This window comes from Pholcus phalangioides, unplaced genomic scaffold (assembly GCF_987345545.1).
Source record: "Pholcus phalangioides strain wild (caught in Gottingen) unplaced genomic scaffold, Ppha-v1.0 ptg000001l_1, whole genome shotgun sequence".
Lineage (NCBI taxonomy): Eukaryota > Metazoa > Arthropoda > Arachnida > Araneae > Pholcidae > Pholcus > Pholcus phalangioides.
Genome location: NW_028301594.1, coordinates 28,062,688 through 28,085,747, shown reverse-complemented (window position 1 = coordinate 28,085,747; position 23,060 = coordinate 28,062,688). Strand labels below are relative to the sequence as shown.

At 35.0% G+C, this 23,060-nt stretch overlaps 3 protein-coding genes across 3 annotated transcripts in view; 2 read left to right on the top strand and 1 right to left on the bottom strand.

The window, feature by feature from the left end:
- Window positions 1-60: 60 nt before the first annotated feature.
- On the top strand, window positions 61-1,872 carry LOC149090260 (non-canonical pre-mRNAs endonuclease FASTKD5, mitochondrial). Its single transcript, XM_089233484.1, has one exon. The coding sequence runs from the start codon at window positions 61-63 to the stop codon at window positions 1,870-1,872; it is 1,812 nt and encodes a 603-aa protein (XP_089089610.1).
- A 2,233-nt stretch (window positions 1,873-4,105) lies between these two features.
- On the bottom strand, window positions 4,106-14,807 carry Sirt7 (sirtuin 7). The gene is made up of 9 exons (XM_089233472.1): window positions 14,591-14,807; window positions 12,623-12,766; window positions 11,990-12,094; window positions 11,430-11,500; window positions 9,442-9,613; window positions 8,178-8,414; window positions 7,846-7,966; window positions 6,867-6,933; window positions 4,106-5,595 (listed from the first exon to the last, which is right to left on the bottom strand). Exons 1-9 carry the CDS (start codon window positions 14,678-14,680, stop codon window positions 5,259-5,261), a joined length of 1,344 nt encoding a protein of 447 aa, XP_089089598.1. The 5' UTR covers window positions 14,681-14,807; the 3' UTR covers window positions 4,106-5,258.
- Window positions 14,808-18,213: 3,406 nt separating this feature from the next.
- Window positions 18,214-23,060, top strand: part of LOC149090257 (calcium-binding protein E63-1-like) — a 37,611-nt gene continuing 32,764 nt past the window's right edge. Inside the window, exons 1-2 of the mRNA XM_089233461.1 lie at window positions 18,214-18,402; window positions 22,723-22,992. Of these exons, the coding sequence (XP_089089587.1) occupies window positions 22,990-22,992 (3 nt within the window). The 5' untranslated portion in view covers window positions 18,214-18,402; window positions 22,723-22,989. The remainder of the gene's footprint in view (window positions 18,403-22,722; window positions 22,993-23,060) is intronic.

Genomic DNA, 23,060 nt, shown 5'->3' with positions numbered 1-23,060 from the left:
TGTTTTCGATCATTTGTGTCTCTTGGTACTGATGTTTCACTTTCAATAAATTGTACTGAAATGAACATGATGTGTGTCTTCAGAGCGCTGTGGCCACTGAATTCGAATCTACATTTTTTTTTCAAAGTAACTGGTCATAAAAGCAGGTTAGACCATGGTATTCGAGCATTTATATTCTCCACCAATATCACCCGAAGTTATTGTGAGCTTCGAGATTTCAATAGACATTTTTTCAGACAACGAAAAGAGTATAGATTAACAACTGTTCAGGAAGACAACATATCTAAAACCGATGGGGACAACAATGAATCGTTTAAAAATGTGTCTGATAAAGAATTTTGTCCCAATCATATCCTTGATTATTTAGATACGCGGGACTGTACATTTGAGGAGCTTAAAGACACGATGGCTCCCTTAGCACAGAAACGAATAAGGACTAATAAACATTTGATTTCGGGACTGGATAAAATTTGCTGCAAGGGGCTGGATAAATGGAATTTAGATCAGACATTGTATTTTTTCGATGCTTTCTTGCTTATTTCGAATTTCAAGGCATTTAATTTAATGTACTTCAAGAGAGTTAGTAATTTATGGTTGAATAACTTGCAATGTGCTAACAAAAATAACCTCTTACAGATACTTTATTACATGAGTATGTCTAAGAAAGCGCCATTGCAAACAATGAAATCCCTTGCGGAAAAACTTATTGAAAAAAAAGACGAAATTTCTGATTTAGAGTGGGCAGTAGCATGTCTCGGTCTATTCAGGACAAATACTAAACTTGATCATCCCATATTCCTCTCGAAATGTGTTGAAGTAGCTGAGAATTTAATGGATTGTAAAGAAAACTTCCATTTGATAAGCATTTTCAAGTGTTTGAGACAAACGCAGTATTATGACGAAGCATTGTGGCATCAGGTGCAAGACTATATTTCTAATAATTGCAAAATGTTAAATTTTGTTGAGTGCACAAATTTTTTAGCTTTGCTGTCATCGCAGAACATCTATAGTGATGTTTATGGTCTTGTCGAGAAACAATGTGCTGAAATATTATTGTCAGAAAAAGACCTTCATGCAGACAGTTCTTCTAGCAGTTTGCGATCACACCCATCTGTCCGTTGTAGAACAAAAGATATTGCTCGTTTTTTGTGGGCTGTGACAAACGTTGGACAAGATCTAAATCCAGCTACCATAGATATTGTTTTGGACATACTTCATGCTAAAAAGAACACTGGAGAATATGACCGAGAGCCACACTTTTTGGTAGACTGTTTGCAGTCCTTAAGTATTTTAAATGTGTATCCATCGGATCTCTTGAAAGAAGTATTCAGTGAAACATTTCTTAGAAGAATTTTTAATTACCCAAAAGTTAAGCCTCGGTATCAGCTTTATTTCTTATATAAATCCTGCGAAATTGAATGTCCTTCTCTTCATCAAAATATTATGAAAGGGACCGACGTGATCTTTCAGTTGAAGCCTTTACCAGATAAATCAATGAAACAAGCGAAACGCCGAGAAGAAATCCTTAAAATTTTGTCACTGCTTAATCAACTGAACAGCTATAATGCGAAATATTGTTTCATCTTACCTCACATAGCTATTTCAGGAATAGCAATAACAAAGAATATGCCAATCGAATCGCAGAATAAATCGGAATTCCAAAGCATGAACTCTGAAAACATATATATAGAATTGCTAGATTCTGCCGTTTGCTGTCGAAACAGTTCACATCCTTTGGGATTCATGAGAACTAAGATACGGCAATTAAAGACCTTAGGCTTCAGTGTTATTTTGCTTTCAGTTGATGACGTCAATAAAATCATGTGTTGCACAGACTCTGCAAAAAAATTACAATTGTTGCTTCAATTGTGATGCATTTGTGGGAGTTAAATAATGCAGGCTTTAAAGCATAATTAAAGAGTATTTTGTGTTTCGAATAATTGTGGTACATGCATTACTTATTGATTAGAAAAAAAGTATTTCGATTGTAATCATTCGATATTTTCACTTATTGTGAATGATATTTTCTACTACAAACAACTGAATATTTTTGGGTGAAAGGTTTTGGAATACTATAATGAAGTACACATTTTTTAAACCCTTCATTAACAGAAATCACACTTTTACAAACATTTTTTTGTCCCTTCGGTGTCTACAAAAGAAGTTAGATAAGATAATCATTATAATAAGATAATTAGATTAGATAATGTGCACTTAGGGGGGGGGCCATTCAAGTATTACGTAAGTAAATTTTTAGCCATTTTTGACCCCCTTCACCCCCCCCCCCTTGTCAGCAAAATTTTGTCATCAGTTCTGCCCCTCTGAATCCTAACTCATATTTTCATAAAGGGTGGTTGATGATGTTAGCATTATCCAAACCCCCCTCCCCCTTGTCATCAAAAGTCAGCAAATCTGAAACCCCCCTCCCCATCGATGTTGACACGGCCCCTTATCTTTGATGGGGAGGGGAATGATTATGCCTAAAAGCATAAATTGAAAAGGGTATAATTAATGAAGGTACAGGAATTTGTTGGAAAATTAAAAATCTTTTATTTCTGGATAAAGATTAAATAATTTCAAGGCTTTTTCGGTCAATTATTGGGGCCATCTACCGACAGACACGGGAAACATTTCAAAAATGAAACCGATTATGATGCTGCTGCTGCCATCTAACATTTATAAAATATAAAATGAAGCCTATCTGGTTTCATGTTTGAAAACTAGATGACAGTTTAGCGGCTAAGTGTTTACTTATAGCTCAGTGGTCAAGACCGACCATATTTGCACGTACATGTCGGATTACTGGACAGCCATTCAGTTGTATTTGTCTAGCACGGGCGGAGATGTGAGGGGGCATTGCACCCCTCGCGTCAAAGGTGAAGTTGACTGATCTGATGTGTAAATGCATATATGAATTGATATCATCGTGCCCCCAGGCCAGACTTTCACGGGCCCCTTTAGGAATAATTTATAGCGTGAAAAAGTAAAAAAACTGAAAATCGTCCCGAGCCTTGTCAGACCACCCCTTGTGGGGGGGGGGGGGGGCATGGCCAAGTCTATCTTCGCCTATGTTGTCTAGACGATCATTGGCGTGATTTTCCTCTTTAAGTGGCTCTTTTCACGACAATTTGTTACATGGATTACCTGTGCCTGCTATATTCGTCTGGGGTCACTTTACTTATAGCTTAGTGTCTGGGGCCCTATAAGTACTCGATGGATGGCTCGCCACCATGTTTGTTGCCAAACAAAAACTGGGCCGACTTTGGCCAGCAGTAAAAAATATTCACGGAGGATATGCTGCCATCTATCGTTTAAAAATAGTACTATTTGGTAGTTTTCTGTTTGCTTACAGAACAACAGATCGCGGCACAAGTTCAATTTTTGCTGTCAAATTCATAAATAACATTATAAAATTGTTGGATAGATGGCAGCTGCAGTCATATGACGTGGACATCATATCATTAGGCTGACCATATTTTACCAAGAAATATACGGGAATTCGAGATTTCAAGCATGGCTAATGGTGACGTGTGAACAGAAACACACAAATGTGATAATTCCGATAATATACCTTATGTATAATTACCAAGCATTTTGATAGATGATAAATTTTGCGAATTTATCACATTTACTGGCGACTATGCACCCGGAAATTTCGCTCACACTTCAGCCCTGGATGCTGGATTCGATCTTTCATGTTATGTTTAAAAATGTTGAGAAAGCTTCATTTTATAATGCTTATAATATATGGATCGGTTACAGGTATAATAATGTAAGTCAGTAATCCTCATTTTGAGAAAAAAAAAAGTTCTACTAGAAAAAATTGTCATGGGTTTCCATGCTAAAACCCGTGTCTTTGCTTCTAAACTCACAGTTTAGAAGCAAACTATTGAACCTGTGACTCAGCTAATTTTTTCTTTCAAATATTTAGCACTTCTAGATTTTTGCATTATTGAAAATGTAAATTACATAACTGGTAACTTTAAAACTTTAACTAATCTACATGTATTGGAGAACTGGAGAAGCCGCGAGACACCCAGGCTCTGTTGCAAGAAGCAATGTAAGCACTTTGCCCCCCCCCGGGGGGGGGGGGGAACAGGGCATCTCCAGTAAAACCAAAATTTATTGATACATTAAAGATTACATATAGTGCAAGGGAATAAAAAATTATGTAAATCAAAGAATCAAATTAAATTAAAGTGCAACGGGCACAAATAATGAATAATCATGGAAAGTCGTATAAAAATCGTATCGCAAACGGCGATCAATCAGAAATTTGATTGATCAAGGATTGTATCAAATGACAAGAAGGGCAGAGCACCTCATTGCGCTCGGGCAGTTCAATACAGTCAGTCTAATTTCTCCGAGACGTCATTAATTAGGTTTGGGATTCATCCTGCTCCTCGCTCGCAAACAGTGCCACCAGCGCACTGTCAGGGTGAAGACACTGTGATCTTCTTAACGGCGCTGGTACCGGAGTTGCAGGAGCTGGATGCCTTATCTTCTCTGGATGTTCCTCAAGGAATTTCACCATTTTTCTTATCTTTTACTTTGATTCCGCTCGACGTAGTATGCCAAGCATGTATTGCCAATCTACATGTATTGTTCACACAACACTTTTTTCATCCAGTTTTTATGGCAAAATATGTGTAGTGCAAAAACTATATATAATGCATGTAGCGCAAGCTTTTGCAAAACTTTAAAAATACAATCAATAAGCCTATTGGTTGCCTATAATGTTACATTCGCTTGAATTTAACCGATATGCTTTTATTGGTTACATTTTATTCAAGTTTTATGCAAAAACTTCAATAAAACTTTTATACTGTAATGCCAGCCTCAATAATTTTAACACACATCAATTCGACAAAACCAAATAATTTTTGCGCTACCTGATTTTTTATACATCAGTAACTGTGTTTCGAAACTAAATTATTTTATAAATGTCAAACATTAAGATTGCTTTTGTTTGAGCAAAGCAGATTTTAATTTTGTTAAAAAAAAGAAATTTGTGGGTTTGTGTTTTTTCAAATTTTAGACGTCCTTGACGTTAAAATACACAACAGTACAAATACTGAAAGTAACAGAATAGAAAAATGTTATTTAGCCCAAGTTACAGAAAACGGAATTTGTACTTTAATGATCTTGTCTTTGAGGCAGCAAAAATAGCTGATTTCTTGCCTATAATTCATTCAGTGCTATTTACATATTTACAAAATTCTTTGATGAACACTGATTAAAACCACCATTAGTTACTTTCAATGTTTCTTTTTAGACTTTTTCCACTTTGCACTACCTTTTCCATACCACCCGGAGATTTGTGTGCTTGTACGTTTCAATGTGACTGAACTTTTTGTATCTATGGAATTCTCTGTTTTTGCTGGCACTTCTGGAATTTCAAAACTGCTTTTGCATTCTTCTTTAATACTTGATTCCGAGGCTTCAACTGGTTCATTTTTAACATTCTCCTTTGACTCTTCAGAGACTGTTTCACTTTTTGCAACTTTACTAGGATGAACTAGCTCTTTCCTGGTTGTCATTTTCTTTTCTCTATCAGTCAGTGGTATTGCGATATTGAATATAGGGTCTTCCTCCCTGAAAGAATAAATTGTGATTGGTAATAACAGAATTAAATTATAGTCATGAAATAAAATGCCCATATTTGTGTTTATTGCAATATACAGCATGCAAACTTTTACATGCCTGTAACTGAAACTTAATATGCAACAAATGGTAACACAAACTCATAAAATATGGAACCATTAACAAAAAATATACAACTACAGATATATAACAACTGATTACAATCACAAGGAAAATTTTCGTTATAATGGACTTCTCTTCCAATTTTCACTCCCTCAGGTTATAAGATTGTAGAAAATTTGTGATTTACCTGCCTTAAAACGTCTTTCAGATAATTTAATTCCAATATTAATAAATGAACAAAACTCTTCTGTCATGAAATAAAGTTTTGGTCTCACAGCTGTTGATTCTGAGTTTTGCATAGAATTTAGCATTGCAAAGTGATTTAGTTGACAACTGAACAATTGAAATTGTTGATTATCATATCACTGCTGCTGCATTCTGTGGCTTCATGAACCCGTCAACAATTTTCCCCCAGTTGCAAAGTTTCTTTGCCAGGATTTGTCAGTAAGTCGGAAGTAAACTGAGGTTGTCAGTTGTGGGGAGAGACAAAAGTCAAATAAAATCATCACGCATCCCATGTGTACATGTGGTATTGCGGAAAGTCCAAAAGTAGGAAGAGAGAGTTAAAAAATTTGTCTTTTCTGTGTCCATGCTCTATTACAATTACCCCAAAGTAATTGCTACAAGGAGCATAGGCTATGATAAGAGTCATTATGTTCAATTCCTGAAGATAGAGAATGAAAAACTGGAATTTTAGAGAATTTTGTTGACGTTATAGCAAATGCTTCCTAATTTAAAACTTACTATAACAGAATATTTTTTATATCTTTAACATTAACTATTTGTCAATTACTTGCAAATCATTCATTATAGCGGGATTCTGATTATGCAATCCATACTCGTTATAACAGACTTTTACTGTATGTGATAGATAGTTGAAGTCATTTTCTCTACAAAAAGAGATATTGTAATGGGATAAATGTTTATCCTAAATGGCATTGCACAGTAAAAATTAATACACGATTTGAGATAAATGGGCTTAATCCAACATTAGAACAAATATTTAATTGGTTTACCGGATGGGTTTTAAGCACAGTGTTAATGTTCCAATCAAGCTATATAAAACTCAATAATTTTGAATTAACTTAGTAATCAACTTCGGTTGGAGTGCCAAATACAAAAATAATTGATACAATTGAATGAAGTATTTTTAGATTTACCTAATATAAGAAGGCACTATGATTTTAAGATGAGATGTGACATGCTCCATAACTTCATCACATTTTCCTGGAAAGAAAATTAACTTAAGAGAATGAAAGTGCAACTGAGAAATAATTAATGTTGACCATTAATTATACACACTCATTTTCTTGCTTTATATCAGTTTCCCCATAGCTTCTACAGCCCACCTAGACCATTCCATTGCCCCCAGGAGACGATGTTGCCAACTTTGGGGAAACCCTGCTTTACATGTTCTAACCTTTTAATTAAGTACTGATTGTTGAAGTTTATTTTCATTTTTAAATGTGTTTTGTGATTACTAAAGGAAAAAAAAGAACATTTATACAGAATATTTTATATTAGTTGGCACTACATGTTAAGAGAGCTAAACTGGAAGAAAGGCCAGCAGTTTAGTGGATTGCTGGCCACACAATGACAACATAAAATGTTTGGCACAGCTGAACCAGCTATGAGGACAAGCCTGAGTGGAGTGGTGCTCATCTACCACCATGAAGGTTATCATCAGTTCCCAGGTTCGATCCGGGAGAAGAATATAGAGAGCAATATATTTTCTCTAACAAGCTTGAGGCGACCACCAATAGATGACGCCTTCATTTCCAATCCAACTCGTTAATAGCAGCAAATTGCAGTGTAGGGATATAACCAAAGTTCATGTGTGGTGAAGTAGCTATGAGGAGATATAATTCCATCAACAATTTTCATTTAGTTTCGTTATTTTTATCTGACTTATTTTTTCAATTCTTCGAAATGTTCATTTTGTGAACTTAGGTTGACAGATTATGCTGACTGTCTGAGAAAATAAAGCCATGTCTCAGTGGCTTTAAGCCCAATTCTGCAGTTAGATATCAATGTGGTAAACACATAAATGTCATACTTGAACTTTCTGAAGTTATATATTAAGAGCTAAAATTAAATTGTAGAATTCAAACAAATATTTAATAAGATAATAAATTTTACCATTTATTTTCAATGTGCATTTCATATCTTTCGGTGTCCACTGTAAATTAACTATGTATAACTTTGGGCGTTTTGCTGCAGGCTTATTTGCATTCCATAAACAATGATATCTCTTCAACACCTAAATTTAAACAAAAAAGACAAAACAATATATATATAGACCTCGCTTCTTGTGATGGAAATTAATCATTATACCTGCGCAACTGCAAAGCAGTTATAACATATGATATTTACTGAAAAAAAATCAATAAAATTTTTATGGAACATTTTATCATTTGGCTTCATAAGCATCTATTTGTATTAGGGAACACCACCAGTAAAGCGATACCAACCTTTAGACTACTTCCAAGACAAACAATAAGATCGGCATCTGAAGCAGCTTTCGCAGCACCCTTCCAATTCAGCGGCCAAGGTACAGTACCAGACTCTCCGAAATGTACAATCGTATCTTTCAGTTCTGATCTACACTTTTTGCAAAACCGTCCAGTCTTGTGTCTGTGCAGGCTTGTGTTCTCAGTCACATCAAACAATCGAACATACTGTTTTATGGGTTTGCATTTTACACATACCTATCAAATAAAATGTGTTCATATTTAGTAATTTACTTCAAACATTGTACAAAATTATTAAAATATGAAAAAAAAACCATTTTTTTAACTGAAATGAAAAAGTTTACTTCGATCAACTTGAACTAAAGTTTTCGCCATTTTTAAGCATAGAAAATCATTTTTTTATCACCAAAATATTATTTTCTTACACTTGAAAAATGTCCAGAATCGGCCCTGACCATCACTAGGACATGAAACATGCATAACTCTCAAAACATTAGGGGACAACACATACTCAGAACACATGTTTCAGCATGAGCCAATTTGCTAAAAATTCCACAGAGGAATGTTTAAAAGGTACATGTACAACTGTGCATGCAAGCTATACAGGTAAAAAGTTGAGGCTAAGCAGTAGTAGACAATAGTGTGAGCCGATATCTCCCCGTTAAAAAGTTTTGCCACAGAGAGCAACTGCCTACAATGATACACATAATCAATCATTACACTTCACTCATAGTTAGAAAAATATATATAAGATGGCAGCACTGTAACAAGCATTACACAGAAACAAACTCCACGTTTAGGTTCACAACACATACATGTACATTCCAACGTGTACTGATTCGTAAGAAATTCTAATAGAGAAAAATGGACAAGATGCATGTGGGGTTTAGTAGCAGATTATACACAGGAAGTACATCTTTTATTACTATTAATACTTCTTGAGAAAAAAGATCTGTTTGCACGTCAAGCAATGTGAAGGCTGAAAGAAAATAAGAGCAACAGCATGTAATTTAGAGTTATCATCTATATCCTTATGACACATAAAAGACAATTCAGAGGATTTTTGATGATATAAAAGTCTCAACTCTAAAGTGACATTAATAATGAAGTAAAGAAATGAACCTCCTGCAATATATTTCATATGTTTACAAACCAGTACGGTACTGGTGGTCATTCAGTCAGAAATAACAAGTCATTAATAAATGAGCATCTGTAATCGAAAAATTATGTTTTGAACATCTTAGAAATTTACGAGACAACTCACCTCTATGAACATATTTCCATGTATCTCTGACAATGCTTTCGAGGGTAATCCACTTCTAAGATGAAGTCCGTCACAGTTTTGAGAAACAATATGTGATACCAGACCCATTTTGTATATCTGTTTGATGGCCATGTGCGTGAATGTTGGTTCTGCTGCTGTCAAGTCTTGTACCCTAAAAATAATACATTCCTGTGAACTGAATATTCATAAAATTTCTAAATGTTTTATCACTATATTAAACCTTATTGTTTATCAATTATTTTCAAAAGCTTAAGGAAACTTGAATAATATTCTATATCAGCAGGGGTATATACAGGACCCACCTTTTCGGGGAGAGGGAAGGGAGAGGAAAGATGAAAGAGAGAGGGAGAGTGCGGGAGATCTCTTCTAGAAAAATTTTGAGTCACCAACCTTCAAGAAGTATAATTTAAAATTGAAAGAAATCAATCAGCTTTTTAAATTGTTTTATCAATTTGAAGAAATATTTTTTATTCATGAAAGCACTCAATTTGTTTTTCCCAAAAGAATGAGATTCTGAATTTAATTTTCAAAATAAAGAAAAAATTCATTTCAGTAAACTTTCAATTATAAATTTAATTTTTTGTTAATCACCTATTTTTTAGGAAGAAAAAAAATTTTTTTTTTGTTTTTATTTTCAATGTTATTTCTATGGACATGGGCCAGTTCAGAAACATGCAGGAAATTTTTTTCATGCATTTTTCAGTTCATATCTCTAATCTGAAAGATCAGAGGGGGAAATAAATGGAAAAAATTCCGAAAATCAATCGGAATTCGGTCTGTAAAAGATTAACCTTTTGCAGCAGGGGTCTTCAATGCATGGCCCTCTGAGCTTATTGTCGTGGCCCACTGTTCATTTTTAGAAAATGGTTGAAAACATTGAAAAATGATTATTTTTAGAATTAATGACAGAAATAATTTTGGAATTGATGAAATTATTTTCTAGAATAAAGGAAAGAAATTATTTTAGAATTGATGGAAACTCAGAATTAATGAAAGAAATAATTCCACAATCAATAAAAATTCAGAATTACTTTAAATGAGTTCTTGACCCTTAGGTTTCATGGAAAGTTTCAATTTGGCCTGCCATGTCTGTTTTAAAGGGTGCAACTTAAACATTTTAAGACATTTTTTTTTATATAATGTGCTGCGTTTTCTCTATAAATAGTTTTGCGTGAATAGTTGTCTTAAATATCTGACGATACTGAGAGCATTCACAAAAAGTTGTGTGATGAAATTCTTTATCTCAGAAAGTATAGAACACAAGTTAAAAGCATGGCAGCATCATATGCACATTGCAAAGGTGCATCCAGTGATATTATTCTGGTTTCAATATCTCTCTCCACTGCCCTGATTTGTAACAAATTGTTTTTTGCTATATCTTGAGCAGTTCACAACGAAATAGACGACATTGGTATTGAGAGAGAAACGGTGTCACTCTCCGCTGTTCATACAAAGTACAAAAGCACTTCGACATTGGTATTGTTTATTAGCTATTCATAAAATAAAGCTGATGATATAATTACATAATTTTATTATGCCTGTACCTACCATGTGATTCAAGGCACAAAAAATGTATTCACATCAAAACTTGCAGCCGTGTCTATGACACAGCCTACCCCAATTTTTTTTTTTAAATGCTTTTCATCTCCCTTAGGGAAAAGATTTCTTCATTTAAAACTAATTTCTACTATTTTCAATTATTTTGAGAGTGAATTTCCTTGTATATATCAAAGCACATATATTATTAAGGGCCGGAACTAGATGAGGGCGGGGGCAACTCTGCCCGGGCAACCAAAATCCTAGTTATGGCCTGATTATAGCTTAAATTATAAATCAAATATTATATATCTGCCTACTGAAACTAGGGTACATACCAGATGAAGTTAGGCATTGTATACAGATAAATTTATCTGAAGTCATTTGTTACATGAGGTGCAACATATGATATGTGAGAAGCTTATACTCACTGTATCTTTTCACCTTTCTTTAACAGGGTCCAAACGCCATCAGGTCCTCTGTAGTCAGGTATGTGTGCTGCCTAAAATAGATAAAGTTCCCATATCTGCCATCACACATTGGTAATTTTTTAAAAGAGTTATTCACACACAAACAAAAAAATTATTGAAAGGTAATTGAAAAATGCTGATAGAAAGATGAAGTTTATCGTGGAATTATATAAAGTCAAAACTCCCTAAGTGGATATCACCAGAAGTAAAAGCTTGATATTTTCTTTTAACCCTTTGTATCCTGAAGGCACTTTAATTTAATTTATTATAATTTTCTTCTTATTTCACTTTTCATAATGTCGGATATAAAGGGTTAAATTTGTGTTATTGATAATTGTCGTTTTACAGAATGCAATTTTTATAATTCTGGATACTGAGGTGCTTAAGATTTCAAATTTAGGAAATTTTTTCACTCATAAAAAACTTCAGGAAGAGCAGAATTAATTATTAATCACTGTTCATGATGTTTTTCTTCAATGAATACACAAAAACATTCTAGGCATCACTGAAGAACTACTTACTGTACTAATACCAGCTCCTGTGTATATAACTGCATTTGAAGCCGTTTTCAAAGCTTCGGCTAATTGCACGCACTTCTCTTTCAAAACATCTGGAGGATCTATCGACTTTGAAAAAGAGTTAAAATATAAATGAAACATATTAAAAACAAGCATTTTTCAAGGATGTTTTAACTATGACAACATTAGTATTTTTAGCTCAACCAGTATTTAGAGTGAAAATTAATTCTGCACTGGCCAGTTATCAGAACAACTATGATATTTGAAATTTAATCAATTTAGAGCTTTTTTTTTCGATGATGGCTGAATTTCTTTATATGCATATAAACCATCTGAAACAAATCCATTCTCGATGATAACTGTTGTGGAGTGCTGTTAAGTGGGGAGAAATCGCCCAATACTTTGATAAAATTCCTAAATTAATTGACTACCTGCAACTTGTGGAGGTAAAATATGTAAGTGTAATTAAAGTCATTCTATTTTGAGCACAATAAATGATTATCTTAAATATGTTCGTATGTATGATGGTACAGTACCAATGTAAATTTCTCATTAAATGCATTTTTGTGTTTAAAAAATATCTAGTCATTTTCATGAGCAGTGTAAGTTATGGAAAAATAAACATATTATAACTACTTCTTTTGTTCTTTCACTAAGAGATCGATGTTTGTTTATCTGCTGTTTAAGATTGGAAACAATGTTAGAATGCTCTGCCAAAATCTTTGATTCTTCTTCAGTTAACTTGACTTCAGCTTTTTCCTTTCTTAAAATTTTTCTGAGCTGAAAGTAAACAAAACATATTCAATAAACATAACATGCCTTTGTTACGATAACCAATAAAAATAACGTTCTTAATCATAAACATTCAAATTTTAAAGTGTAACAAAACAAATCTGCAACCCAATGTTGTATTGCAAATAACAAATTGAAAAATTTAGTAAAATCAATATCTGTTTAGTTAATTAATACATTGGGGACTCACAATTGGACTATCACCATTTTGGTAAAAAAAATTTCCCATATAAGTCTGTCTGCAAATTTTATGTATGTGCAGTGCATAGAAATTTGAGTGTTGAATTTCTACTCACTACCAAACATCAACCAGGCAAAGATTTTTGAAGGGACTCTATGTTAAACTGCTGTGGGGGAGCAGCGGATAAGTGCTGATTAGGGAAATTAGAGCAGCAGGTTGAAAAAGTTTGAGAACCCCCTGCACTAGGGTATCCAGGACAGCAACTAGGGTGGAGCAGGAAGGTCTCGTGCCCTGGTTGCTAGACCCAAGGGGGGTGCAAATTTCATTCTGAAACCTCTCCTTCAACATAACAATGGGGTGTCAAAATGCATGCTTGCCCCGGGTGACCAAGCATCTAGTTGCGGCCCTGAGGGTATCATGCATAATCACAGATAAAGTCGATAAATTTCAAGTATTTATCAATTTCACCAACAACACTTGGGTACTATACATATTTGCTAGTGAAAGTGATAAATTTATCAAACTCATCAAGACGATTTGTAGGTATGTATAATATAACCAATTTACCATAACATATACAGTGTATATGTAAATAAGTATAATAACCAGTAAGTATGCATAAATAACTGATTATTATGCATAATTACAAATTGTTTTGGTAAGTTTGATGAATCTATCACTTTCACAAGCGAATATGCATAACAACCAAGCATCATGGGTAAATTTGATAAATACTGAAAACATCATGACTTTTACTGGTGATTATATATAATTCTCTAGTGTAATTTGTGAATTTGATATATATGAAAAAATCCAAATGAGTCTAATATGTATGATGAACATAGTCAGACCTTGATATAATACTAACAAATTTTATGATCATACTCCGATATATTGATACAATACATGCATCAATAATCATGCATAGTATATCATATAGTATGATTTATCACGTTCACCAACAATGCGACACTTGGGTATTATGCATAATCGCTAGTAAAAGAGATGTTTTCAGCATTTATCAACAATGCTTGGGTAGGTCCTATGCGTAATCATCGGTAAAAATTATTAATTTAGGAAAATTTGTCAAACTTACCAAGATTCTCAGCAATTATGTATAATAACCAGATTTATCATATTTACCATAACATATATATTATACACAGTATGTATGTGTGTTTATTTTTTTGTACATGAATAATAATTAGGAAATGAAAAAGAGGAATTTTAAAAGCATACTTTTTTTTTTTGCATGTTGATTTTTTTTAAACTCATTTTTAGTACATATTAACTTTGTCAATGCATAGTTTGGCAATTTTAAGCACATATTTTGGCATTTTAAGAGCATATCTTGGCATTTTTAAGTACATATTTTGGTATTTTGAGTGCATACTTGCATATTTTTATAGCATATTTCGCCACTTTTTTAGAGAATGTAATCCGGGTTCTTAATTATTAAGTTTTTTATTTTCTGAATAACCTTCACTTTACTCGGTGGATTTCGATGTCCAATCCGCCGATACCACCGTCGGGTAAATCCGCGATCAACGGAATGCCCAATCAATATAGAGCGCGCGCTCTCTCGCAAATTAATTAATCGCGCGTCCATTTTCAATTAAACGATTTAATACCTCTTTGATTTTGCGACGCTCTTGTTCCCTCCGGAGGAGTTTGTCGACGTTTTCGTTCTTCCTCACCGCCCTGCAAGGCCTCTCCGACATGCTGCCGCCACCTTTTCCTTCTTTATTTGTTTACAAATTCAAAAATTTCCGATTTTTTTCTACTTTTTTTTCCCGACACCCGAGGAGGGGGGGAAAAAAGATACTCCACTGTAGTTGGTTCAGAAGATATTTGTTTACTTTTTTCTTTTCATCAGCCGTGATTTGTTTTTAGCTAAACAATATTGGCTCACTATATTGAAAGTGATAAACGCCGAATACTCAGGTTTTTCAATGATGCACGTTGAAAATGTCTGAAAATATATATGAAGAAAGGAATGTAAATCAATAAAAAATAAGAAAAAAATTACTTGGATATGTATTTTATAATTTTATTTCAATTTTTTTATTCATTTTTATACAGATGGTGGAGCTTTAGCTGTCATCTAGTGGCGAATAAAAACAACTGAGTTTTTTTTAAACTGGTCAGCAAATAGGTGACAGCACTAGTTCCAGTTTCGATCGTTATATCAAGAAAAACCGCGCCAAATTCAAACCGGTAAATTCGCACAAGGTTTCTAAAATATAAATTTGATTATTCGCATGCAGATCATGGGCGGAGATACGAGGGGGGGGGGAGGGCGTGGGGGCTGATCTAATGCATATATGTATAGATGAATCAACAACAACATCATCTTGCCCCCAGGTCCCCCACATCCAGGAGCGGGGCCCCTAGGCTGGGATCTTTTGTGAACCCCTCGGTCAGACTTTTCACGGGCCCCTTCTGTAGTCAATTTATAGCGTAAAAAGCAAAAAATGATGAGAACTGTCCCGGGCCCAGGGGGCTACCGCCCTGCCAGCCCCCCCCCCCAGACTTCCAAGTCTATCTCCGCCTATGATGCAGATGGGTGAAGTATAGGGTGTGGGGAAAAGCCCTGGCACATTTTAAAAATGAATGAAAAAAAACTCCGGTTTTTTTTTTAGGTTTTTCTACTTTTACTTTTTGCATCTTCGATACCGGGGGGGGGGGTACATACTCCATTACTCCAACATACTCCACTGTAGTATTTTTCATTTTGTCAAATATAAGCAGTCATTTAGCTAAGTAGACTCTATCCAAGTTCTTCTATTAGTGTCTTTGCTAATTGATTAATCTTTTCAAGAATATCATAAAACAATTTTTTGTGTTGCTATGCCTTGTTGTGAGAAAAAGTTCTAAACAAATGGAACAGCTGACCTATATAATTGGCCTATGCATTAAAAATTTATATTATTTTGTAAATAAAAACCGTGACGCTTGTGTAAAGCAGTATTCTGTTGCTCACTGGTTTATTTGATATTGACAGCCACTTTTGTCGTTTCATATATTTTATTGTTCTCTTCAACATGGCTGTTATTGTGCTCAACGGATTCATCGAAATGATCAAAATACTTTTTGTGCTAATGAAATTCACAGATACTAAATAACTACACCATATTTCATTAATTCTTCATATAATTTAATTCTTAAAATTTAGAGTTAGATAGATTTTGTAGAATAAAAATCTTTTCAAAAAGTGCTTCGTGCATTTTTCTATTGCCTTATTCCTGTATAAATTCATCAACTTTGTGAAGTTATAAATTAGTATTAAATGGTTTCACATTCATTTTGCAGCTCAAGAATTGCTTGAAAGAAGCTTATCCTGTGCTTTCTCTCATCAATCCATGGGTGAAAGAAAGACTGAAAATGGCAGAAGTGAGTTGGACTTATAGAAGTTGAATCTTAGTCTGGGATACTCGAAATATCAAAAATCCCTGAAATATATAAAAGGCACATACAGTACAAAATTTAACATAACTAATAGCATATTTCATTCTCTTACATCAGTGGTTCCCAATGTGGGCGTTAACTCCCCCTGGGGGCAATGGAATGTTCCAGGGGCGGGGACGGTAGAAGCTACAGGTGTATAACATAGGATCCTATGGGTTAGATTGCATTGGAGGCGATGGGACAAAAAAGGTTGGGAAACTATGATCTACATGATTTTTGGATACTTTTTCCAACTGGAAGTATGCCTCTCAGATCAACGGTTCGCCAGTAAAATGCGGTAAGGGGAATTATGGAATCACCTCGTGTAATGTTGAGGCAGAGGCGTATGTAGGGAGGGGAGGGGCTGTGCTTAATATACAAAAGGCAGCTAATTTTGTGGGGGGGGGGACTAAAAATCTGTTTCCTGTGCACGTAAATAGAAATTTACGTGATAGAAATTTTTTAAGTTATTTTAGAATAATTTGAGACAGTAAGCATGTAAAATGGTAGTTATATATAGGGATATATATATACAGTCAGGTGTAGGGCCTCGGAAAAATCGCTTTGCCCAAGGACCCACAACGCTCTTAAAAAGGGCCCTGATCGGCAATAATTCAAAATGCATTTCACAGGGGAAAATAGTTGAGCATGACAATTAAGTGAGAGGAATATTTATTTATAGGCAGGACCACAACCGGGGTGGTAGGAGCAGTCGGGCAGCCCAGGCACAGGATTAGAAGGGGCACTGAATTCACCTTTTACCCGTTCCTTCAACATCACCCGGGAGGGTGTTTCCGAAATGCTTGCTTGCCTTGGCTGAACAAGCATCTAGTTGCGGCCCTGTTTAGAGGTCACATTGTTTGTAACACAATTTGTAAATTGTGTGCGAGTAACTTTTATTGTAGATTCTAAGTGAAGATTATGAATTAAAGTAAACTTCATTGAAAAAACGGACGTTTTTGTGAAAGGAAAAAGTCGGGAAAGGCAAAAATACGGGCCCTGACAATGAGCAAGTTGGAGCGTCAGGGCCGTAACTAGGCTGGGGCAACCGGGGCGCTGCCTCTGGGCCCCGAGTTGAAGGGGGGGGGCCCCACAAAAGTTTACATTTGTTTCGCATAATAATATAACTCTTCAAGAGGGACCCCACAAGGAAAAGTCTGTCCCAGGGTCCCGAGAAGGCACATTACGGCCCTGTGGAACGCCACATATTAAATAAATATTTTTTCAGCATTGAGACATCAATAGAGTTACAGACAAACATTCCGTTAATGTAAATGAGCTCTTATTCTAGGTATTTCTTGGGAAAATCTTATAAAAGCAAAAGCGATGAGAATTATGTCATTATATCAGAGATGGTAACGTTTCTTTTCATCGACGTTATAAGCAAGGTTCATTAACATTATTCTCTACGGGAATCCGGCCGTACATTATTGACTTTATAGTGTCGTTATAGCCGAGTTTGACTTCGTATTTCAGAAGAAATAACACTTGTAATGCTATGTACGCTCTAAAAATGTGATCAACATCAACGAAAAGAAGGAACAAGCGAGTAAAAGGAAAATGGTGAAGTTTTAAGGATGGAAATCCAACACAGAAGATGAATTTTTATTTAGAATAGAAAAATCTGGGAATATTTTTTGGAGGAGACATCAAGTTGGCAGTTCTCCTAAAGACATGGCCAATTTATAGCCGTAGACACACGAGGGCGTTGTCTACGATGTCTAAAGGTGGATGAGAAGGGTTTTTTTTTTAAATAAAAAAATTAAAGAATAAAATGACAACCAAAATATATATTATTCAAATCTTCAAAACTTTCGGAAGTTGGATAAAGATATATGTGTATGAACTTGTTTACTTCAACAGGGTTCAGTTCCTCCAAGTTGATGTTGGCTCTCGTTCGCTGAACATTTGAAAATTTCTGTTCTTGAGAGAGAGCGTTTTTAAACAAGTCTATACGTTCTGGCACAAACTCTATAATGATGATGTAAATTGAGCAGTAAGTATAAATATACGATTTATTATGTTCAATGCTATGCTAATGTGATGATGACGAGGGCGGCTTGGGTGGAAATTCGTACAGGTGTCCGTCGCTTTGCGCGATTAATTGACTCCGCAAAGTGATCGAGTAAGATGAAATCGCGTAAAGGTTACGTGCTCAACCCATGGCCTGCGGGCCAAATGTGGCTCTCGGAGTCACGTGATGTGGCCCGTGGCCCCAAACCGAGTTTTTAAAAGTGAGCTAGGAGGAACATTTACTCACCACTCGAGTGACCCGCGTCCCAGGATGCTCAAGTGGCCCACTGTGCAGTTCCACATTCACTCAAGTGGTCCGTGATACAGTTTCAGCGCATTTAAGCGTCCCACGGTGCAGTTTCACATCACTCAGGTTACCTACGCCACAGTTCCAGATCACTCAAGCGGTCCACGGCGTATTTACACATGAATTAAGTGGCCCTTGGCACAGTTAAAGATCAATCAAGTGATCTGCAACATATTTATAGATTACTAGAGTGGCCCGCAGCATATTTATAGATTACTAGAGTGGCCCGCAGCATATTTATAAATCCTAGTGTGCCCGCAGAACAATTCCAGAGCACTTAAGCGGCCCGCGGCAAATTTACGTATCACTTAAGTGGTCCGTGATACGTTTTCGAACCAATGAAGTGACCTGCACTCTTCTAAAGGTTGAGCACCCTTGGTGTAAAGTGAGTTGAACTTGACATGGGTAGGATAGAGAGATAGAGGGAGTGTCTTCTGTCAGAAAATGATTTTTTAAAAAATCCCAGTGGCTAAATAGTTTTTTTTTTGTTAATAAAAATAAATCTAATAATTCAAAATCATATAAATTAATGTCACAAATTTACTCTTGATGAACGAATTTGATTTAACCCTTTATTCGGTAGTAAATGCGTACTCTCAAAAGCAACAGGAGTTTCTTATATTTTTCAAATATAGGTATTGTATATTTTGAGCTCGTTTCGGCATCGATGCTTCTAAGCAACTTCTAAACATTTGATTTTTACTTGTGAGCTGTTGATGAAGTTTCTGTAAATACCAGCACAATTGCAATGTCGATGCTACCAAAAGATGTCCATTAGCGATATCTGGTGAGTTGGATTTGAGCGTTTCATCCACATTCGTCTTATCCTTAAATTCAACAGATATTGCAATTTTGCCAATTTTATGCCTTTAATATGCAAGTTAATTTTTAGATTTAAAATCAATTGAAACAGACTCCAGGAGAAATTTCAGAGGTTGCGATTTTTAAAATCAAGTTTTCAAAATCGCGAAATAGCGATATTGTGTAAAGCTATAGATATCAGTACAAGTATCCCCTCGTTTCATGCTGTTTAGGTTGATGGTTTCTCTTTACGTGATTTTGAAAAGTTGATTTTAGAAATTGCCACCCGTAGTTTGATTTTAGTCCTGAAAATGGGCTTGAAAATTGGAGGTATGGCAATTAAATTGACAAAATCCGTTGGATTTGTATTGAGAGATGAGACATATTTTATATTCATGTACAGATTGTAGATGAGACATATTATGGAAGAAACTCTCAAATCCATCTCACGAGATCTCACTAATGAGTACCTTTTGGCAACACATCGACAATGCCATCAGAATTTTGAACAAAGAAAACGATCCTAATGAAAATATAATTGTCATATTTGTGCGAGGGATATTCAAAACTCTTCAACTTTGCTCCTAAAGTTTCTATAAAGAGACAAAGAACACTGCTTGGCAGTTGAATATCGCCTGCTTTCACTAAAAAAGTTATCAGCCACACAATCATACCCAATCAAATTCGCTAGAATCAATCAGAAGAGGTGAAGACAGAAGTGAAAAGTATAAATTAAATTTATTCATGTTGCCTAAATTAACGACATTTATTAGAAGTTGTGAAAAGTAATTAATTTATTCAAAAAAAAGTTATTCTGCTGCTGGAAGTTGGCTTATTTTGTTTCTTATTCTTCTGAGGGAAATCTCTATCCCTATCTTACCCATGTTGAATTCTACTCTACGCGATTTCGTCTCACGCGATCATATTGTTGAACCAATTAATCGCGCAAAGTGAGAGACGCCCGTATTCAAAATAATTGTTTACATCATTTTTCTTTTACTTCGAAGAAAAAATTTGATGGTCAAATTTATCTTTAAAAAAAGAGGGGGAAGTCAATTAGGTCATTTTTTTTATATATATTTGGTTTGATATCATTTAGAAATTGATTATAAATAAAAATTTATATTTTGCGGCTATCGAACAAAAAGTTTACACGAAATTTTATCCGGTGTAACTGTACTACAGTGTAAGAGAAATTGTGTAAGATTTATCAAAATTAAAGAATTATAAATCTACATATTCTACATCTAGGCTATTATCAATAACCACTGTATGAATATTTCTTCATTTTTTCCCCCTCAAAAAAACTTGGCTATTATGTGATAAAATGTGTTTTTTAATGGGGAGATTGCTTAATTATCAATGTGGTGATGGGTGAAATTTAAATGTTGTATGCCTTATAGCTACCTGTGTGAAGAAACTTTCGAACTACAGACCGGTCCACATTGGAAAATCGCATAGAGCTTCCAGTGAAAGTTTTTCACCAGCGAATAACAAACAACGATTCTCTGTTTTTTAGGACTGAAAAATTGACTTTTTAAACAGCATGGCAGAAATCACCAATCCCCCCCCCCCCCCCCCACACACACACACACACTCACACTTCCTTCACGCTTCTTCCTTTTGGCAACAAATTTGGATTATCTCTATTTGATGGATCGGCGATAAATCAGGTAACACACGTTATAGAAAAAGACAGAAAGGGGAAGAAAAAAAAAAAGGGGGAAAATACAAAAAGAAAAATAGTGTACTAGAATAAGCACATAAGGGAGTATTTTTTTAGAGTCTCTTGTCACCTTCAATCTACGGGTGCTCTTCCTCTCTTATATGTTTATAGTAGAAAGATACATTATAGTTGAGGGGGAAAATCATAAACAGGACTAAAGACAACACGGGATAAAAAAAAACAACAACTTCGGTTCATAGGGTCACAATAAAGCTTCGCGATAGTGAGGAGAGAGGAAAGGGACTGGATTCATTCCACTGGCGTTTGGACGAAATATTTCTTCCGTAATCGTAAAGGTGTTAAAATGCCATATCTAGTCGGCTTTCAAACAAACGTCATCAAGTCCACAAATTTTTTTTTTATCGGACTACTTCAGCTGATTCGAAATTCTAATTAATTATTTCATGACATGAACAATTATGAGCCACGAACCAGTTACCTAAACATCAGTAAATATACTGTAGAAGTTGAAAAAATCCGTAGAATAATTTTTGCTACTTTTCATAATGACTTAACTTAAGTTTAAATTGACAAAACCTCAAAACTGGACTCAGTGACTTCTGCTTGAACGCGGGTGACTTCTTTCTTAATGAAAAGTAGGTTTTTTTTTCTGATTTTCATCTGTTGTACAAACTAAGGGTTTTTAGAAGAAGTATTCCATTTAGAAATCAACTAATCATTTTAGAAAATATTGTTATTAACCGTTTAGAAATCAAATAAATAATCAAGGCTTATCAACGCTAAAATAAGAGATTTGTTGGGAGGCGCGATATCTCGTCATTGCCGCCGGTCAGTTGACGGAAGTAGTCGATAGTGTGTGAATGTACCTTTGAAAGTAGTACGTGTGAGTGTACTAAACTTTACTCAGATTAGATTGTTGTGTTACGAGGACTATTAATATTGTAGCGAGATGTGGAATGTAATGAAGATATTTTTGTCATGACTTATTGCTTCTCTTTCGCACATTTCACACTATAACACAAAATTAAACTTCAGCTCCTATTTTTGTTTTATCCTGTTCTTGTTCTGATGGACAGACGTTCCATGTTTCTTCGTACTGTTTCTGAATGCATGAATTGGAAGTAATATTTCAGCAAATGTTCTCTACGGCACACTCATCCAATGTCCAAACCACACACACACACACACAGAGGAAGAGAGAGAAAAGGATTTTTTCCAAGTGTTTTATATCACACACATACACAAAACGTTCTTTATATCCCTTTCTTTTAATGCAAAAGGGAAGGCGACAGAAGAGATGATGATAACAACCTCTGTTGTATGCTGCTCCCTTTTTTTTTATGTGTGTTGGTTGTTTTTTTTTCTCTTCACATCCCATACATACTTAACGTTACTTTCACTCCCTCTGAGCTAATCCTTTCTATATTTACTTTTTATATTTTATTTAATGTTCCGTTCCTTTCCTAAGTCATTCATTGTTTTCTTATTTGTCGTTTTGGCGTTTGTAGAGAATAACGAAGGACGGGCGGAAAAATTTAGAAAACTAGAGTCCGTTTGCACAGTTTTTTTTTTTTTACCGGGATTTGCCAAAGGAAACAAGCTGCGATCAGCAAACTTGGAATACAAGCGACTATCATCTCCTCTCGTGGTGGAACATACTCTTCCCCGTCTCTCTCTAGTGTCTGACTGACTGTTCCGTGTCGTCTAAGTAGTTCCCTTGGAAAGTTGACACATCGGTCTGTGATTTCGAAAGCAATCATTCCGCTGACAAAAATATGGTAAGATGAATTTCTAACAGTTATTTTGTTGATTTTATTTTTCGTTTTGCAATGGTTATACTTATAAT